Here is a 16130-nt window from a genome sequence, read left to right on the forward strand (position 1 = left end):
TATAGGGTTAGGGTAGGATTAGGGTTTGGTTGAGTGTTAGTTGCATGTAATTATGCATAATTTACTGTTATTACGATGGTAAGTACACGTAACATGTAACAAGGACACTGTAAAATAAAGTGTTACCATATTATTTAATGAACCTGAGCTAACATGAACTAACAATGAACAATTGTATATTTATATAATGAATAAATACTGTAACAAATGCATTGCTCATTGTTAGTTAATGTTTGATATCTAATGTTAACTAATGGGACCTTATTGTAAAGTCAAAAGACAAAATAAAGACAAAATGTCTTTATTTTTCTAAATATGCAAAAGTTCACTTCATGATTTTAAAAAGCGTAAACCTTATGAAAAAGCGACTCCACTCCGTGGATTGTGACTATCGCCTCGTGTACAGTAATTGAACTGCACAAAGTTATTTAACATGACGTATTAATTGAAGTGTGTCTAATTGCAGCGCCCCCAGCAGCAGGGTTTGTAATCAGAACCAATTCCTAGTCATTAAGCCAGCATTCCTCCGTCAGGAATGACTTAGAGGTCAGGTAACTCTCACACTCACACTCAGTCTGTTATTGCCATTAGTGTGTGTGTGTGTGTGTGTTTGTAACCTGGCACAGGGTCGGCCAGTGCCGTTGTGTTGTTGAAGGGCAGGGATTCTCGTCGTCATGACGATGTTAGAACTCTCAGCGTCTGGGATTCTAATTATGAGATCCTCCAGACTCTTAATTGATTGGAATGGGAGAATTTACCCTCCATAATGCGCTGTGTAATTTATGCAAATGAGCCACTTTGTTGGCTAATTGTTTGAATTATGTATTTATCTGTGGTTTAATGTATGCTGAAATAAGCTTGGGATTCAGGGTGTGTTGAGGAGGGTTGTCCCTGCAGATTGGTTTGTAATTTATTAGCAAACGAAACTGTGATTATTTAGAATTATATATTATTATATTTATTATCTATTAATTTAACAAAAATTATGATTGTACAGATATGTTTTAGATGGAGATACTTTGATAAATACCACGGTACTGAATGATTGCCATGGTACACAACATGAACAGATACTATATATATATACACAGTACACACACACACATGGTTTTCTGATCCTATTCACTCTTTTTTTATCCCTTAAATTCCTGTCCATTGTCTCAAGTGTACTTTTTAGTAAAAAATAAAACATTGTGGTAACACTTTATAATGCATTATAAAGGTATACATAGTGTATGTTATATGGCATTATATCTTTTCCTAAATAATTGTAAGCAAAGTTAAAATACATTATAATATTAGCAGATTCCTTGATATACCTGAAGTGAGTTGTTTGTCATGTTTTAATGCATTATACTTTCTAAAAATGTGTTCAATGAATAGATGAGTATCATAATAAGGATGCAATTATTTTCGAGATCATACAACGCATTATAATGTCCATTAAAAGGCATAATTAATGCATTAAAAATACTTTTATAATACATTATATATAAAGGCTTTGTTACCAAATTCGTAGTAAAACTCCGTAAATAGTGCTAAAAAAGGCACTTTTGTGAAAAGAAAATGTGTGTTGTGTTTTGCATGGTGTTATTGTTGAAACACAGAGTTTAAATCAAATTAAATATAAAAAATAATTTCAATTTATGCATCAGTTTGTAAAAACAACAACAAAAAAGAATTAGTAATTACAAAAATCGCTTAACTTGTATTTAATCTACAATATTCCATCAAAATGGCACTTTATATGGATTTGCTGTTTGAGCTCTAGCTGTGGTGGGATGCTTTATCCCACAGGTTCCTCTGGACAGCTGCGTACATGCATCACACTGGCTGGGAAAATGTTTTATGAGGAAGCTTTTTGTCAACAACTCCTGTCTGTGGTCTCGACATGGAAGGAAGATTTTCTCTTTCACCTCACATGTAGCCTGGGCCCGGGCCCCCCATGGGGAGGTGAACGAGAGAGTTTAACCTCCATGTGCTTTTCATTTGTTAAGCATCACACATCACCGTGTGACTCACACATGCGCTGCTGTACATGATATACGCTGTCAGCTCGTGTGACCGTTGAGTTATCTGCAAGGTGGGGAAAGCACCTGAAAATCTGTGAGCGCTTAGAGCTTTGAGCCCGTTTCTGTCCTGAACAGCTGTTGAAGATGAACCCCGAGAGGAATTTCATGACCCTTCACACAGCTTGTAAAAGTGTTAACCGCACAAACACACATGGTTTCCTAGCTGAGCACCATAGATGCCTATTGTTTTGAATTAATATCCTGGGTTTAAAACAAGCTCATTGCACTGCATTTGTGGCATAATTCTGATTACCACAAAAAAATTATTTCGATTGTCCATCATTATTTTATTTTTTAAAACAAAAAAACTAGGTTACAGTGTGGCATTAGAATGGAAGTGAATGAGGCCAAATTTTGAAGGATTAACTCTTCTATTAGAACTTTCATTTGTATTCATTTTTATAGTAATTTTAGGCATTGCATTGTCAGAAAAATGAATGGAAATTTACACAGAAAAGTCAAGCATTTTTTCATGCTCATCATATTCAATTTTAGTATCATTGGGATGCTTTTATAGTTTTTATTAATATTTTTAATTAGTTTTATTTTTATATTGTCCGTTTTAATTTTAATTTTAATTTTAGATAAAGGTTTGGTAATTTTTTTTGTCATTTTAAATGTTTTTTTTTTTTTTAAATGTCTAAATATTTTTATTTTAGTTATTTTAGTATGTCAAGATAAACTATACGAAAATAAAAAATATTGCCTTGGCATCTAGCCGAAATATTTTTTTTATATTTTCTTTGTTAATTAACGTTTATTTTCTTTTAAAATATATTGTATAGTTTTAGTTTTAGTTAACTGTAATAACCTTGGTAAGTGCATCACTGCAACCGAGATTTTTGGTTTTAAATAAATAAAAACATGATTTATGAATTGTTTTTTCAATTGAGGACATTTCCAGATGTCCCCAAAGGGAGGTTTTTGTAAGATTTAGCTCACATCTGAGGACAAATCTGTCCCTAAAGTATATCTAAGCAAACCCACCCACGTATTTAATGTGCAATACTTTCTCTGCGACTGTTATTCCTCTTCCCACAGCATGTGGCACAGGCATTCCCTCTGCTTTTCTTGTTCTATTGGATTTCTTGATAGAAAAAAGAAGAAAGTTTTCTTACTCTTCTTGTTTTCTCATCTGGTTATGCTCTTTACCCAAACACACAACTCTACAGTTTTTCAGGAACGGGGAAGGAAACACAGCCCCTCTCGTCTGACTCCGCCCCCTCTTTGGTTGCACCGGGTAACTGTTTAAAAGGAACCATGTGTCCTGCAGGATGGGGAATAATTTGACTCTCATGGACTCTGGACGGAGTCAGTGGGCCGGTTGTTCAGGCGGTGTGCTGGAGATTTTTTCTGGGCCGGGCTGGTTTTGATTAATGATTAGCAGGAGGGAACTGATATGTACTTGGCCCATCAAGGAGCGGTCGAGAGCTCACAGACACTGATGGCACACTCACGTCCCACTTCCATCTGTCTGTCACTGGTGTCAATTAGACACGGGCGGCCAGAGGCGCTGTGTGTGAGCTGGAGAGATCTTTACTCGCTGTCACCGAATCATTTCAGATGGTGTTTGATAGAAAGGAGGGTTTTTTGAATTAAAAACTTTACCGTTGTCATTATGTTTAGTTTGGTATGCTGAATTCAAATTAAAAGCAAATGCTCATGGTTTTATTTGGTTGAAAATGCAGCATTCTCATGGATCTGGGAACTTTAGTTATTCCAGGTGTATTAAAAATGGAAAAAAATTATTTTCTTAGCTCTTACTAAGAGCTAAATGTAAATAGGCTACTATGTATTTACATACACAATTCAAAAATGATTACTTACATTTTCTGAAATGGTCGCCAGGGTATTGCTAGGTGCTTCAATGTAAGTCAGTGGGATTTTTCACCCATTTTATCATCTGCCAGGTGAAAATTTGAAGTCTGATCACTTGGGAAAATAATAGCTTACCTGCAGGATTTGAGGTACCAAACAGTTTGAGCACAAATGTGGGACAAATTATGTGCCATTTCATATTAAAGGGATTGTTCACCAAAAAACGAAAATTCAGTCACTATTTACTCACCCTCAAGTTGTTGAGTATTTCATCGGTAGCCATTGACTTCCATGGTATTTTTTTTTCTCCTTACTATGGAAGTCAGTGGCTACTGTCAAATATTTGGTTACCAACATTCTTCAAAATATCTTCCTTTGTGTGAAGCAAATAAAGAAACTCATACAGGTTTGGAACAACTTGAATGTGAGTAAATGATGACAGAATTTTCGTTTTTGGGTGAACTATCCCTTTAAGTTTACTAAGTATGGTTAGCGGCTTGTTTAAAACTTAAACCGAAAGTATGAGCAATAGTAAAAGTGATGCTTGTACCAAAATGTGGTCATGTATCAGCCAATGAGAATAAACCAGCCTGAACAGCACAGAAATCTATACTGGTCCAGGCTAGTCTTTTCAGCAACTTGCTTGTTAAAAAAAGGAACTCAACATAATGTTCTCTTCTTCTTCCTTTCTCTCAGGTGATGGGGCTGTTGAATCCAGGTGGAGTTCCCCACCAGCCGCAGAGTGATTTTGCCCTCTCTCCGTTGACGGGCGGTTTGGAGCCCAGCGCGGGCATGGCTGCCAGCTGCCACTCTTCTCAGAGACTGGAGGCTCTGCCAGGCCTGGCCAGCATGCCGACTCTGCCCAGCTCCCAGTCCTACTGCCCCTCCAGCTACAGCTCACCTGGGTACAGCGTGGACCATGTGGCATCTTACCAGTACAGCCAGTATGGGCAGAGTAAGGTGAATACCAGCACTGTTTGTACTGTAGTGAGAGTGACCCACATATTTCTATTCTAAAACATTTAAAAACATTTAATGTTCTATTTTGGAGTTGCTTTGTAGTATGTGAGAACACAATTTAAATGTTTAAGAAAAAATCCACCAATGTTCTTCTAACATTGTGAAAAGTTTTAGCAAATATATATATATTTTTTTTACATTTATTTATTATGCAAACAAATACTATATTAGAAAAAAAAAATATTAGCAAATATTCCTAACATCATATGCATGTACCATTAAGGTTGGCATGAAACAATAGTTGTGATTTTGTCAGAAGTTTTCTTTTCTTCCTTAATGTGACGTATATCCGAGTGAAACGGCTTCTTGAACAAGAAACAATGTAGGGTGGGATTTGATTTTGTCCATTGGAAATTGATTGGATGGTTGGATGGTTGTGGTTTGCTATTGGTCGATCTCATGTGCGTTTGTCCCGCGCTCATGCCAGTATTCATGTCATCAAAGAGGAGATGTCGCTGCAAGAGGGAGAAGTTATTTTGATTAAAGATTACGAGGGCACACAAATTTAACAAATAATGATGATCTGCACAGAAAAATAATTTATAATGCTGCAATATTCCATAAAAAATAGGATTTTACCATTTTGATTTCATGGTGACTTTAAGACCCTTCCTAATATTTACACGTTCACATAACATTAACCAAAGAAACAAAATACTTTAGCCAACTGTTTTTTCCCTTCTGCTTAGCATATGACATTTTGGAAAGATTTTTTTTTCTTGGTTAACTTGGTTTAGCTTTTTAAAGTTGCGATGTAACAGAAGTAGTGGCAGGAAGAAGATATTTTAATTAAATTATACAAAAATGATCAAAATAAAATAAAAATTTAATTATATGCATGGACTAATCATTCACAATATGAAAATAGGATGAATTTCCATTTCATGACGACTTTAAATCATCTCTTTACTGAAGAGTGATTCATTCTACGGATGAAGACTTTAGTCTTTTCAAACTTTTGAAAAATTGCTTTTTTTGATAAGTGCATCAATGATTTGATGATTTTGATAAATTGCATCACCACAGCTCCACTTTTTAGAGTAAAAGTGCTAAGCTACAGTCCTTCCAGAGAACTTAAAAAAAGGTCATTGATTCTATAGAGAAACACGATCATCTGAACGTCAACTGAGATTATTTCCAGTGGAGTATTCGTCTTCTAATCTGAGACGTAATCATCAGTTTACGTTAGTTAGTTAGTTGTAATCCGCTGGGCCGCCGCACAGGTTAGCGCTGTCATGGTTTATGATGCTTAACCCGTAACCTTTCACGACCCTGTGAGATGAGCTATATCTCATCAGCTCCAGGCATCCGTCAGCCAGCCATGTAATGAGCTCTGGGTAACAAAGATATCGTTCATGATCCACTCAAACAGTGAAATGAGAGGAGCAGCCATCTCAGAGCTTGTTTGACAGAATCGGAGGGGGGGAGGCCTTACACACCAGGCCTGCATGTCGGGTGCCCAATCCAGGACTGCATCTTGATATCGTTAATTTGCTGGGGTCCGCACCCCGTAAGCACAGAGCTGGGGGTCCGTGGAGGAGTTAGCGGGGGTCTCGTGTTGGAGTAGAATGGCCCGTGGCAGGCAGATATTAGAACCATGTGTTTCAGACGGGTCAGATCTGTAGTTGCTGTTGATCATTGACTCTGATCCATACAGAGCTGAATATAGGACAGCTCTCTTTTCACCCTCCAAAAATCAATTTTTTTGCTCTGTCTGTCTGTATTCTTAGAGGAATTGGCACGCACTGGCTCTCTCAATCATGTGCTTTATTTTGCTGGATCTTTTGCATATTTCAATTTGTCTTTCTATTGGCAAAGGCTATGTTGAGATAATCATATACTGATGTCAGTGGCCCTGTTTACAACTGGTATTAAGATGCGTTTTGGTTGATCGGATCAGAAGTAGACGAGGGAGACACATTCCTTTTTACACCTGGTGTTTTAATCCGTCTCTGTTGCCCTTTTTCGACCAGGGGTGCGTTTCCCGAACAACGACGTTACTCACTGCTTAACTACCATAGTACGATGCATCGTTGGAGAAATCAACTAGCTAGTCACGACTGTTTCCCGAAACCGTATTGTCGCAAAGTGGTCGTTCAACCACCTTGGTTTATGACGTCACCCACGTGGTGGAGTTATAACTTCTTTTAATGAATCTGTTTGAGATCGAATTAACGCTAGATGTTTTGCTATAAATTACAGACATGACATCTGAGGACTATTTCTCAGTTATTTTGCTTTATTTCCAGATTCAGTCTTAGGCTCGTTCTTACATAGTAGAGCACGTTCACACATGCGCACTCTTCAAAAACTACGCTTTAAATCTCTTGACAAACTAAAAGTCATAAATGACATTTTTATGTATTCTAAATAAAATACACGGGTTGTACTGAATGTCAGCTTGCTTATTTTGCTCAAGATAAGGATTTATTAAGTCCACATGTCATGCAAACTAGAAACTATGCTTCTAACCACAGGTCGAGAGCTATCGTTTCAACTACACAACTCTGCGATGCTGTTTGTGAATGTTCATTTGAACGATGGTTTCGGGAAACACAGACTCGTTGAACTATGCTGATAACGACGGAACTTGCCAAAATACAGTAGTTGGCTAACGATGCTTTTGGGAAACGCACCCCAGGAGGGCTATGGGTGGGTAAATGTATGTTTTTTTGTTTGTTCAGATCTATCGATCTAATGGACAACATTTTTTTCATGGACTCGACCAGAGACGACAGAAAAACATGGAGAGCAGCAGCTTTCGTTTCTGCTCTTATAGCCGCAAAACAACGACAAACACTGTGTGTGTGTGTGTTAGAAATCAGGAATGGTGAGCGAACATTGCGCTTGGTACATTTTTCGTCTTCAAACCAAATTTGGGTCTTCAGGCGACAAAGTTTAAATCCCGTCTGGCTAGTGTGTTTCCCGTAATGTTTACTCATTAAGTCAGTAGGCGGAGAGTAGACGGTCTTTTGTGGCTGTTCAAACACATTCGACCACATGAGCGTTTACACTACAAAAGCAATCTGGTCAATGAGTTTTCGACTACCTCTGGAAGTGGTTGAAAGTGGACAAGCTCAAAATGTTTTAGACCCCGCTTACACCGCAAAACACATCTTAATACCAGGTGTAAACAGGGTCAGTGTTTCTCAGCCATTGTCCCAGGGCCCACCAGGAGGCATCAGTAAACTTCCCAATGTTTAAAATAATTTTATTCATGTAAATATTTCAGGCCTATAAAACAATAAAAAAAATTCTAAAGGCTACTAAAAATATTAAATTCTGCAACATATAAACAAAACGGTCAAATTTTAATTAGTCCCCAAAACAATTAGCAAAGGTTAATTAGCAAAAATGATGTGATATTTATTGTATTGTATTTTGTTATTTTATTAAGTTTATTTACTCTCCAGAGATATTTACTGATGTTAAATTTGTCCACAGAAACAAAGTAATATAAAATATTGTAGAAGCAGGTTGAAATTTACATTAATTTATATGCAATTATATACATTTAAATATGTATTTAATTTTTTTTAAACATAGATGTTTAAATTTGTGTACTGTATATTCAATAAAAAAAATGTATCATTCATTTTAATTGAATTTAATCAGTATTATTTTAGTATCATTGATATTCTATCATTGTTTTTGGCAATAGTTTAAATTTCTTCTGATGTTTTCATTTTCATTTTAGTTAAAGTTTTACTATTTTTGTTGTGTGTCATTTTGTTATTTAAATTTTTTTTTTATAGTTTTTATTAAGTTTTATTTTTATTTGTAGTTATTTTAGCATTTCAAGCTAAACTATTTGAAAATGAGAAATGAAATAAGTGAACTAGCTAAAGTAAAATGTTTAATTTGTCATATTTTTAATGTATGTCTTTGTCTCTTTCAGGTGCCTTTCATTATCTGAAACCCAGCATTGACTGAATGAAGACAGACAGGAAGGAGATGAAGAGATCTATGGATGGCCTGACCATAAACTCTTGCACTTGAGCTCTCCTTGAATGTTTGACCAAAATGACCATCCATCCTCAAACTCCCGCTCCTCACTGGGTCTCTGAGCGAGGAGCGTTGTGGAGTAGCCAGGGGTGACGGCGGTCCTCCCCAACGCACGTGGGTCCAAAGTGCGACTGAGTTGTTTTTATGAGGGGGATATTGTGGGTAGGGTTGGGTTGGGTTTAGGACCAGGATCGAGGTGAGTGGTGGAAGGCTTAGTTTGACAGTTTAGTCCTGGAGGAAACAGCCTCTCCGTATATCCATCCCGTTTTGGAGCAGGCCACTGCATCACACGTTCTCACGACACTTACTGCCTCCTTCCTGAAGAGCGACATGGGACACACGGAGGACAAAGGGAAAGGACAAATAAACAACTCAAAGACTGAGACTGTGCTTATAAACAGCATGGAATGGCAGGGAAGATATACTCTGATATCAGCTGTCCACTGACGGACGCACTTTAGTGACGGTGACTCTTTGGTTGAGACATTTTTATTGATATATTTAGGAAATAAGGGCTCGGAAAAGTGTGCCAACTTTCCTTGTTTTTCATCCATAAATAGACAATAATGACATGTTCGCAAGTCAACGCTCTCAGGTCCTCTTCAAAGAGAGAAAGAGGTTGACCTTGAAGGAATGCACTCAAGTGTCCGATGGCATTTCAGTTGTGTCAGAGAGATAGATGGACTAAACAAAGTGTGATCCCTTTACTACCAGTTCATCTGAGCACACACAAAATACCGTAGTATGAGACAGAAGTGATGTTCAGAATGGAATACTATCGTATCGCTTATTGCATACTGTATACTACAGTATATACTAAAATTGTTTGAGAAACAGAACATATGCAATGATAAATACTGTCAATTGTAGTATGCAACCTGTTGCATTTTAATGTAATTTAGTGTAAAACATCTTTTGTATGAATCAAGAAATTCGGATTACTATCATACATCTGTCATACATCTGGCGCAATGCAGCGCCAGGCGCGACGCAAGTGTGTTTTGCTAGTTTCAGCCCGACGCAGTTATCATTTTCTCGTCCTGCGCCACGTTGTTTAAATAGCAAATGCATTTGCGCCCATCTGTTCGCCCATGGGCTGCTGGTCTGAAAACGATGTGTGTTCGGGCGCATTGATGGCGCATTGCTATGAGGCAATTGAAATAGACTGTGCCATTGACCAACTGAAACCTGGTCTAAAGTAACAAAACAAAAACGGTCTTTTTGTTATTTAAAGAGTGCGTTATTAATATGCGCCTATAGTTTCCTCGCTAGAGAAGTGGTCAGTTTTTCCGCTTGCAAATTCCGTCATGTATATAGCGAATCCGCCAAGGTGTGAGCACAACTGGCTTTTAAAGGGAATGGGAGATGAGACTCTGATTGGTTTATTGCACGTTACGCCCAAAACACACTTATTACTCTTTAAGAGAATAGGGACAACCCTTTTAGACCATGCGCCGAGCGCGCCGACCATTTTTCCCGTCGTTAAACTAACAAAAGCCGATTCGGACACGACCTAAGTGCACTTGCTCCGTGCGCTTTAGACCATGCGCTTAGATTGTTAAGATAGGGCCCAAAGAGTTCATTGGTCACAATGGAATAGGAAGGTCAAGTTGAATCTATTGCATTGTGGCATTACGTATTTCACAGTGCAATGGCAAATGTAGAAGGTCATCTAGTTAGTTTTGCTTGCAGAAAATTCACATAATACACATATTGCATACTGCAGAATTAGCATGAGTCGTATGGTAGTACGCTATTCTGAACATTCAGAGAGAGACACACGCCACAAAACGAACCCAATGAAAGTGCAATACACACTCAATACCTCATAAACACTCGTCTGTTCTCACTCGCTCAAGAAGATCATCTGTTCTTCAACTCTGTGTGTTCCGATTGTTTTTCGTGCAAGAAAAGATTCCAGATGACGCAGCGGTTCATAATGTTTCATAATATTTTTACACTGCAGTTTGCATAACTGAGTACTTTGTTCTGTCTCTGTAACACAATGTTCATCTGCCTTCACATCTTAAGAATTGGAAAAAAATTTTTTTTACCTTGTTTGTTTTTTATACTTTATGTTTTTTTTGGTTCTCGACTGCATATAATTGTTGATGGAGAATGTGTCAAATGCAGCACTATTTACTATTTATAAGAAAAAATAAATAAATTGCATTCAAGCTTGTTGTTTTGAAATTATTGATTTTTTTACCTTTAAAAAACAAAAACAAAAAATGGGATCTTTCTTGTTCATCTTTATCTTTCCCATCTTTTTTGCTCTCCCTTTTTTTCCCCTTTCATTTTTTTATAGTCCTTCTACATTATTATTTTTTTGTGTGGAAATAAACAACAAATTGCATTATCTTTCTGGATCACGTCTAACATTTTTTAAATGATTCTGCACTTGTGTAAAACAATAAACCATGTATGAAATTCTGTTTTTGGAAAATTAGAATGAGGGTTCAGAATAACTATCAGGTTTATTCAGCCGTTAACTTCATTGAGCAATTTTATTCATTCAGAAATATATTGAGTCTCATAAACACTCTTTCATGACAAAGTCCTTCTCTCCAGGGAGCTCTTAAAGGGTCAATGACTGAAGCACAGCCTGCTGTAAACCATCAAACACTACAGGGATCTTTCTTTCACTCTTTCTTTCTTTCTTTCTTTCTTTCTTTCTTTCTTTCTTTCTTTCTTTCTTTTGCTCGTTCACTCTTTCTTTTGCACTGTCACTTTTTCTTTTGCTCTTTTTCTTTTTCACTCTTTCTTTCCTTTCACTCTTATAAGATTCAAGATTCAAATACCTTTATTGGCATGGTGAAAGAAATCTTTACATAATATCATCAATAACACTATACAATAATAATAAAAAAATTATAATAATAATGAAGAAAATAAAAATCTCTATCAAAGTGTCTATAGTGAGTGTGGTGGTATAGTTCATTCTTTCTTTTGCTCTTTCTTTGTCTCTTTCAGTTTTTCTTTCGCTCTATTTCTTTTGTTTTTTTTCTTTGGCTATTTCACTCCTTCTTTCTTTTGCTCTTTCACTTTTTCTTTCGCTCTTTCTTTGGCTCCTTTCTTTTGCTTTCACTTTCTGGGTTACGTTCTGACGTACAACCCAGACGCGCTGCGCTGTTACACTACGTGAACTCACTCAGAGGCCCACAGAAGAAAATGAATAGTTGAATAAAGTTGTTATTTTTGTTGTTTTTTGCCCACAAAAAGTATTCTCGTCGCTTGATAAACTTAAGGTTGAGCCACTGTAGTCACTTGGACTATTTTAACGATGTCCTTACTAACTTTTCTGGGATGGCATATCGATTACCTAGCAGCCGATGAAGGAGTGAGCCAGCTCTCAGATTTCATCAAAAATATCTTAATTTGTGTTCCGAAGATGAACGAAAGTCTTACGGGGTTGGAACAGCATGAGGGTGAGTAATTACTGACAGGATTTTTGGGTGAACTAACCCTTTAAAGGGGTGGTTGATTATGATTTCACTTTTCTAACTTTAGTTAGTGTGTGATGCTGTTTGAGCATAAACAACATCTGCAAAGTTACAATGCCCAAAGTTCAAAGCAAAGGAAGGAATTTGCTTTTAAAGAAATAGTTTTTCAGGACTACAACAAAAGGCTGGTAGGGCCTACAGGACATTCCTCCCGGGTTAGTGACATCACTAACCCTAAAAGGTACAAAAACCCCGCCCCCGAGAACACGCAGTCTATGTTGAGAAGGCTGTGTACATTTGTGAGTCTGCTCAAGCTGTCGCATCCGTCTTTTCACATAAATACAGTACGTAACACAAATGCAATAGCATGTCACTCTGTAGGCATCTTAAACAGTTCCCACACGAGCGATTTTATAGATTATCATGACAGAATATGCTAATTAAAAAATAGTTAACTCCACATCAGCAACATAAATTTATCAACTAACCATTCAGAAATGTCCTGTTGCATTCTACATGTTGTCACTTCTTCTTGAGTCTCTCCATCATTGTCCGACTCCAGTTAAACATAAAAGGCAGAACAGTTTCTGACATTTTAGTGCTTGTCTGCGTGAGGTAATAGGAGCTGCTAACACACATGAGCTCTTGAAGCTCCGCCCTCTGTGACGGGAGCTGCAGCTCATTTGCATTTAAAGGGACACACACAAAATGATGCGTTTTTACTGACACTCAAAAAGGGACAATTTTAACATGCTGTAAAAAATTTATCTGTGGGGTATTTTGAGCTAATACTTCACATACACATTTTGGGGACAACAGATACTTATTTTACATATTGTAAAAAGCCCATTATACCACCCCTTTAAAGTCCCCCTGTGGTGAAAATCAAGCTTTAAGATAAACCATGTGTAAATTCATAAGTCAACACCATTGCTGAGTATTTTCTCTATAAAACTGCAGTGAATCAAAAACAGGCTCAAAAACGCAGTTTGAAATCACTGGTGTTTCTGACGTCACAAACTACCTTGTAACATCAAGGAGTGGATCTCTGAGCTGGTGTGAGTGGAGGCGGGGCTAATTTGCATATTCATAGAACCACGTATACTAAATGAGGCAAGGGTGTAGAGTTACATTCAAGCTATTTTAAGGCATGAAGAAATGTTTATTTTTTTCTCAAGGAAAGTAATTTTGTGTTTCCCAACCCGTTTTTCCTCTTGTGCCAGTCTGAAGTGTGAAACCAGATCAGAAATGTGTTCCCATCCACATTAACTCACAAAATGCACACCCATTTTTGCTAACACTTTAGTTTAGGGTTCAATTCTCACTTGCTTAGCTTGCATATTACTAGGATATTGGCTGTTTATTAGTACTTATAAAGCACATATTAACGCTTCATTCTGGATGACGATATTCTACATCCCTTAATCCTATCCAATACCTAAACTTAACCTTACTAACTATTAATAAGCAGTAATTAGGAGTTTATTGAGGCAAAAGTCGAATCAAATCATGAGATCATTAACTAAATGTATCGAATGAATTTTTAATTTTGCCCTCATATTTGTATTTTAATTCCATCAGTTTTGTTTTATAGGCTTTGTCAGAGCAGTTCAAATCTTTCCATCTGTCTGTTTAAGGATCCCCTGGGGTTAGGAATCGCCGCTTTAAACCATCCTTTGGACATTAAATTTAATGTAGCACATCTTTTTACATTTGTTTTTCACATCCACAAAATCTGGATGGCTATGGAAGTGTCCCTCTCTTTTGCTCGCTTTTCCAGCATGGAGCCTGGTGTCAGACACAATAACATATACTGGAGACAACTTAACCTTTGACCCCTCGCACTCTTTGAAATCAGTAGACAATCACAGCATAGCTGACAGGGCAAGAGTTTCTCCCCACTCCCCCACGTCATTCTGAGACAGACGGCTGAAAGAGGAGAGAAACGGTAAAAAAAATAAAAAACAACAGGGAAAAAAAACATGAAAGACATGAGACTGTTTCTCGCAGTAACAAATGACGTGGAATTTGGTCAGTTGAACCTTTCGGTTCATGCACAAACATGCAGGACAGAATGTGAGAGCAAATAATTCAGGAGTTCAACAACTTTTTGAATGTTTTTCAGTGTCCTGAACAGCTACATCAGTCCTACAGAATTAATCATTACTGAAATATTTACAGCAGTCATTCTGAACTGGACCAGAACGGCTTGCATGTCTGTTCTGATTGGTCACGGACAGCTTGGAAAAAGATAATGCTTCTAAATGCTAAGTGATAAAATGCAACTAACTATACAATTGTGTATAGTTACAATGGCAAATAAATAGGCTCAGTAACTAACTCAGTAAGTCAAACGCTAATGTGTTTATTTGTCACTTGGAAGAGATACGGCCTAATTAGACAGATGCCAATGTAGATGAGTTGCGTCACATGTTCTCATGCTCAAAAACCTTCAAATACTATTGTTTTTTAAATGATTGTTCATGGTAATATTACAGTTTTTTTATTGCTTACACACAATTTCTCAAACTATGGCTCCTTTTCTTACTCTACACACAAAGCCATAAAACACACACACACAAAATGCAAAATGTCACACATCTCTTGCAAAAGCAAACACTTTATTCATAACTATTTTAACTCTTCTAAAAATTGTGTTTTTGTAACTCCATACACAAAGCATTAAATGATTGGCCACATACACGTCAAACTACACACAGACGTGAAAAGTGTAAATCTGTGTATTTTGCTTGTTCAGTGTGCAATGGAGTGTACAGGAGTTTGTCACATGTATAATACATACACTGTATATACAGTATGTATGCACACTGTACGGTTGATGAACTTTACAGTTATTGAACTGAACTGAATCAACACTGAACTGACTTGAGCTGTATGATGACACTTTTGGCGTGTTAGAGCTGCTTTACAACATAATTTGAATATGTAACTATTGTGAAGTCGCTTTGAAACTATTTGTATTGAATAAAGTGCTATAGAAATAAAGGTGATGACTTGTATGCATATTCAGAATACATTCACAAAATAAACAGGAATGATAGGGTGAGACTTTTATTTGTTTCTCAAAACATTGAGGTATATTTATACACTTAAACAATGCAAGGGGGTAAAATTATTTCTTTCTTAAAACATTGAGATATCAGTTAGGTACATGAGAGATGGGTTTTGATTCAGTGGGCATCAAATACCACTTTTAGTGTGTAGCAATTTTAAAAAACTTTTTTTTTATTTTATTTTATTCATCTAGATATATAGGATATATATATATATAACAAAAACGTGTTTGCATGCGTGGTCAAATTGAGGTTAAACCACTGGAGTCACATGGGTTACTTTAACAATGTCTTTAATACCTTTCTGGGCCTTGAAAGTGGCAATTGCTTAGGCTGTCAGTGGAGGGATAGACACTTCATCTGTGTTCTGAAGATGAACGAAAGTCTTAAGGGTTTGGAAAGACATGAGGGGGAGTAAATAATCACAGAATTTTATTCTGGGTGAGGTATCCCTTTAACATTGTTTTTCTATGAAATGATGTATGGTTAATCAAGCAAACCTATTTTGCTTCAGTCCAGTAAGTTTTCATCTTGAAATATTACTAACAATATAAAAAGTGATTGTAATGTTTACTTTATAAAAGATTAGTAAAGTTTTCACAGCAAATAAACACATGCATCACGACCTGAAGGTGGACATTTTTATATAAAAAAGTATAAACTATCAATCAGACGACAGAAGGCATGTTGCAGATTGT

The 16130-nt window shown here is 36.8% G+C and overlaps 1 protein-coding gene across 1 annotated transcript in view; it reads left to right on the forward strand.

Moving 5' to 3' along the window:
• The window catches only part of pax3a (paired box 3a), a 33806-nt gene extending 22623 nt beyond the window's left edge, over positions 1-11183 (forward strand). Inside the window, exons 8-9 of the mRNA XM_082172284.1 lie at positions 4587-4850; positions 8809-11183. Of these exons, the coding sequence (XP_082028410.1) occupies positions 4587-4850; positions 8809-8826 (282 nt within the window). The 3' untranslated portion in view covers positions 8827-11183. The remainder of the gene's footprint in view (positions 1-4586; positions 4851-8808) is intronic.
• The last annotated feature ends 4947 nt before the right edge of the window (positions 11184-16130 follow it).

This window comes from Leuciscus leuciscus (assembly GCF_965113295.1).
Source record: "Leuciscus leuciscus genome assembly, chromosome: 6".
NCBI classification, from domain to species: domain Eukaryota; kingdom Metazoa; phylum Chordata; class Actinopteri; order Cypriniformes; family Leuciscidae; genus Leuciscus; species Leuciscus leuciscus.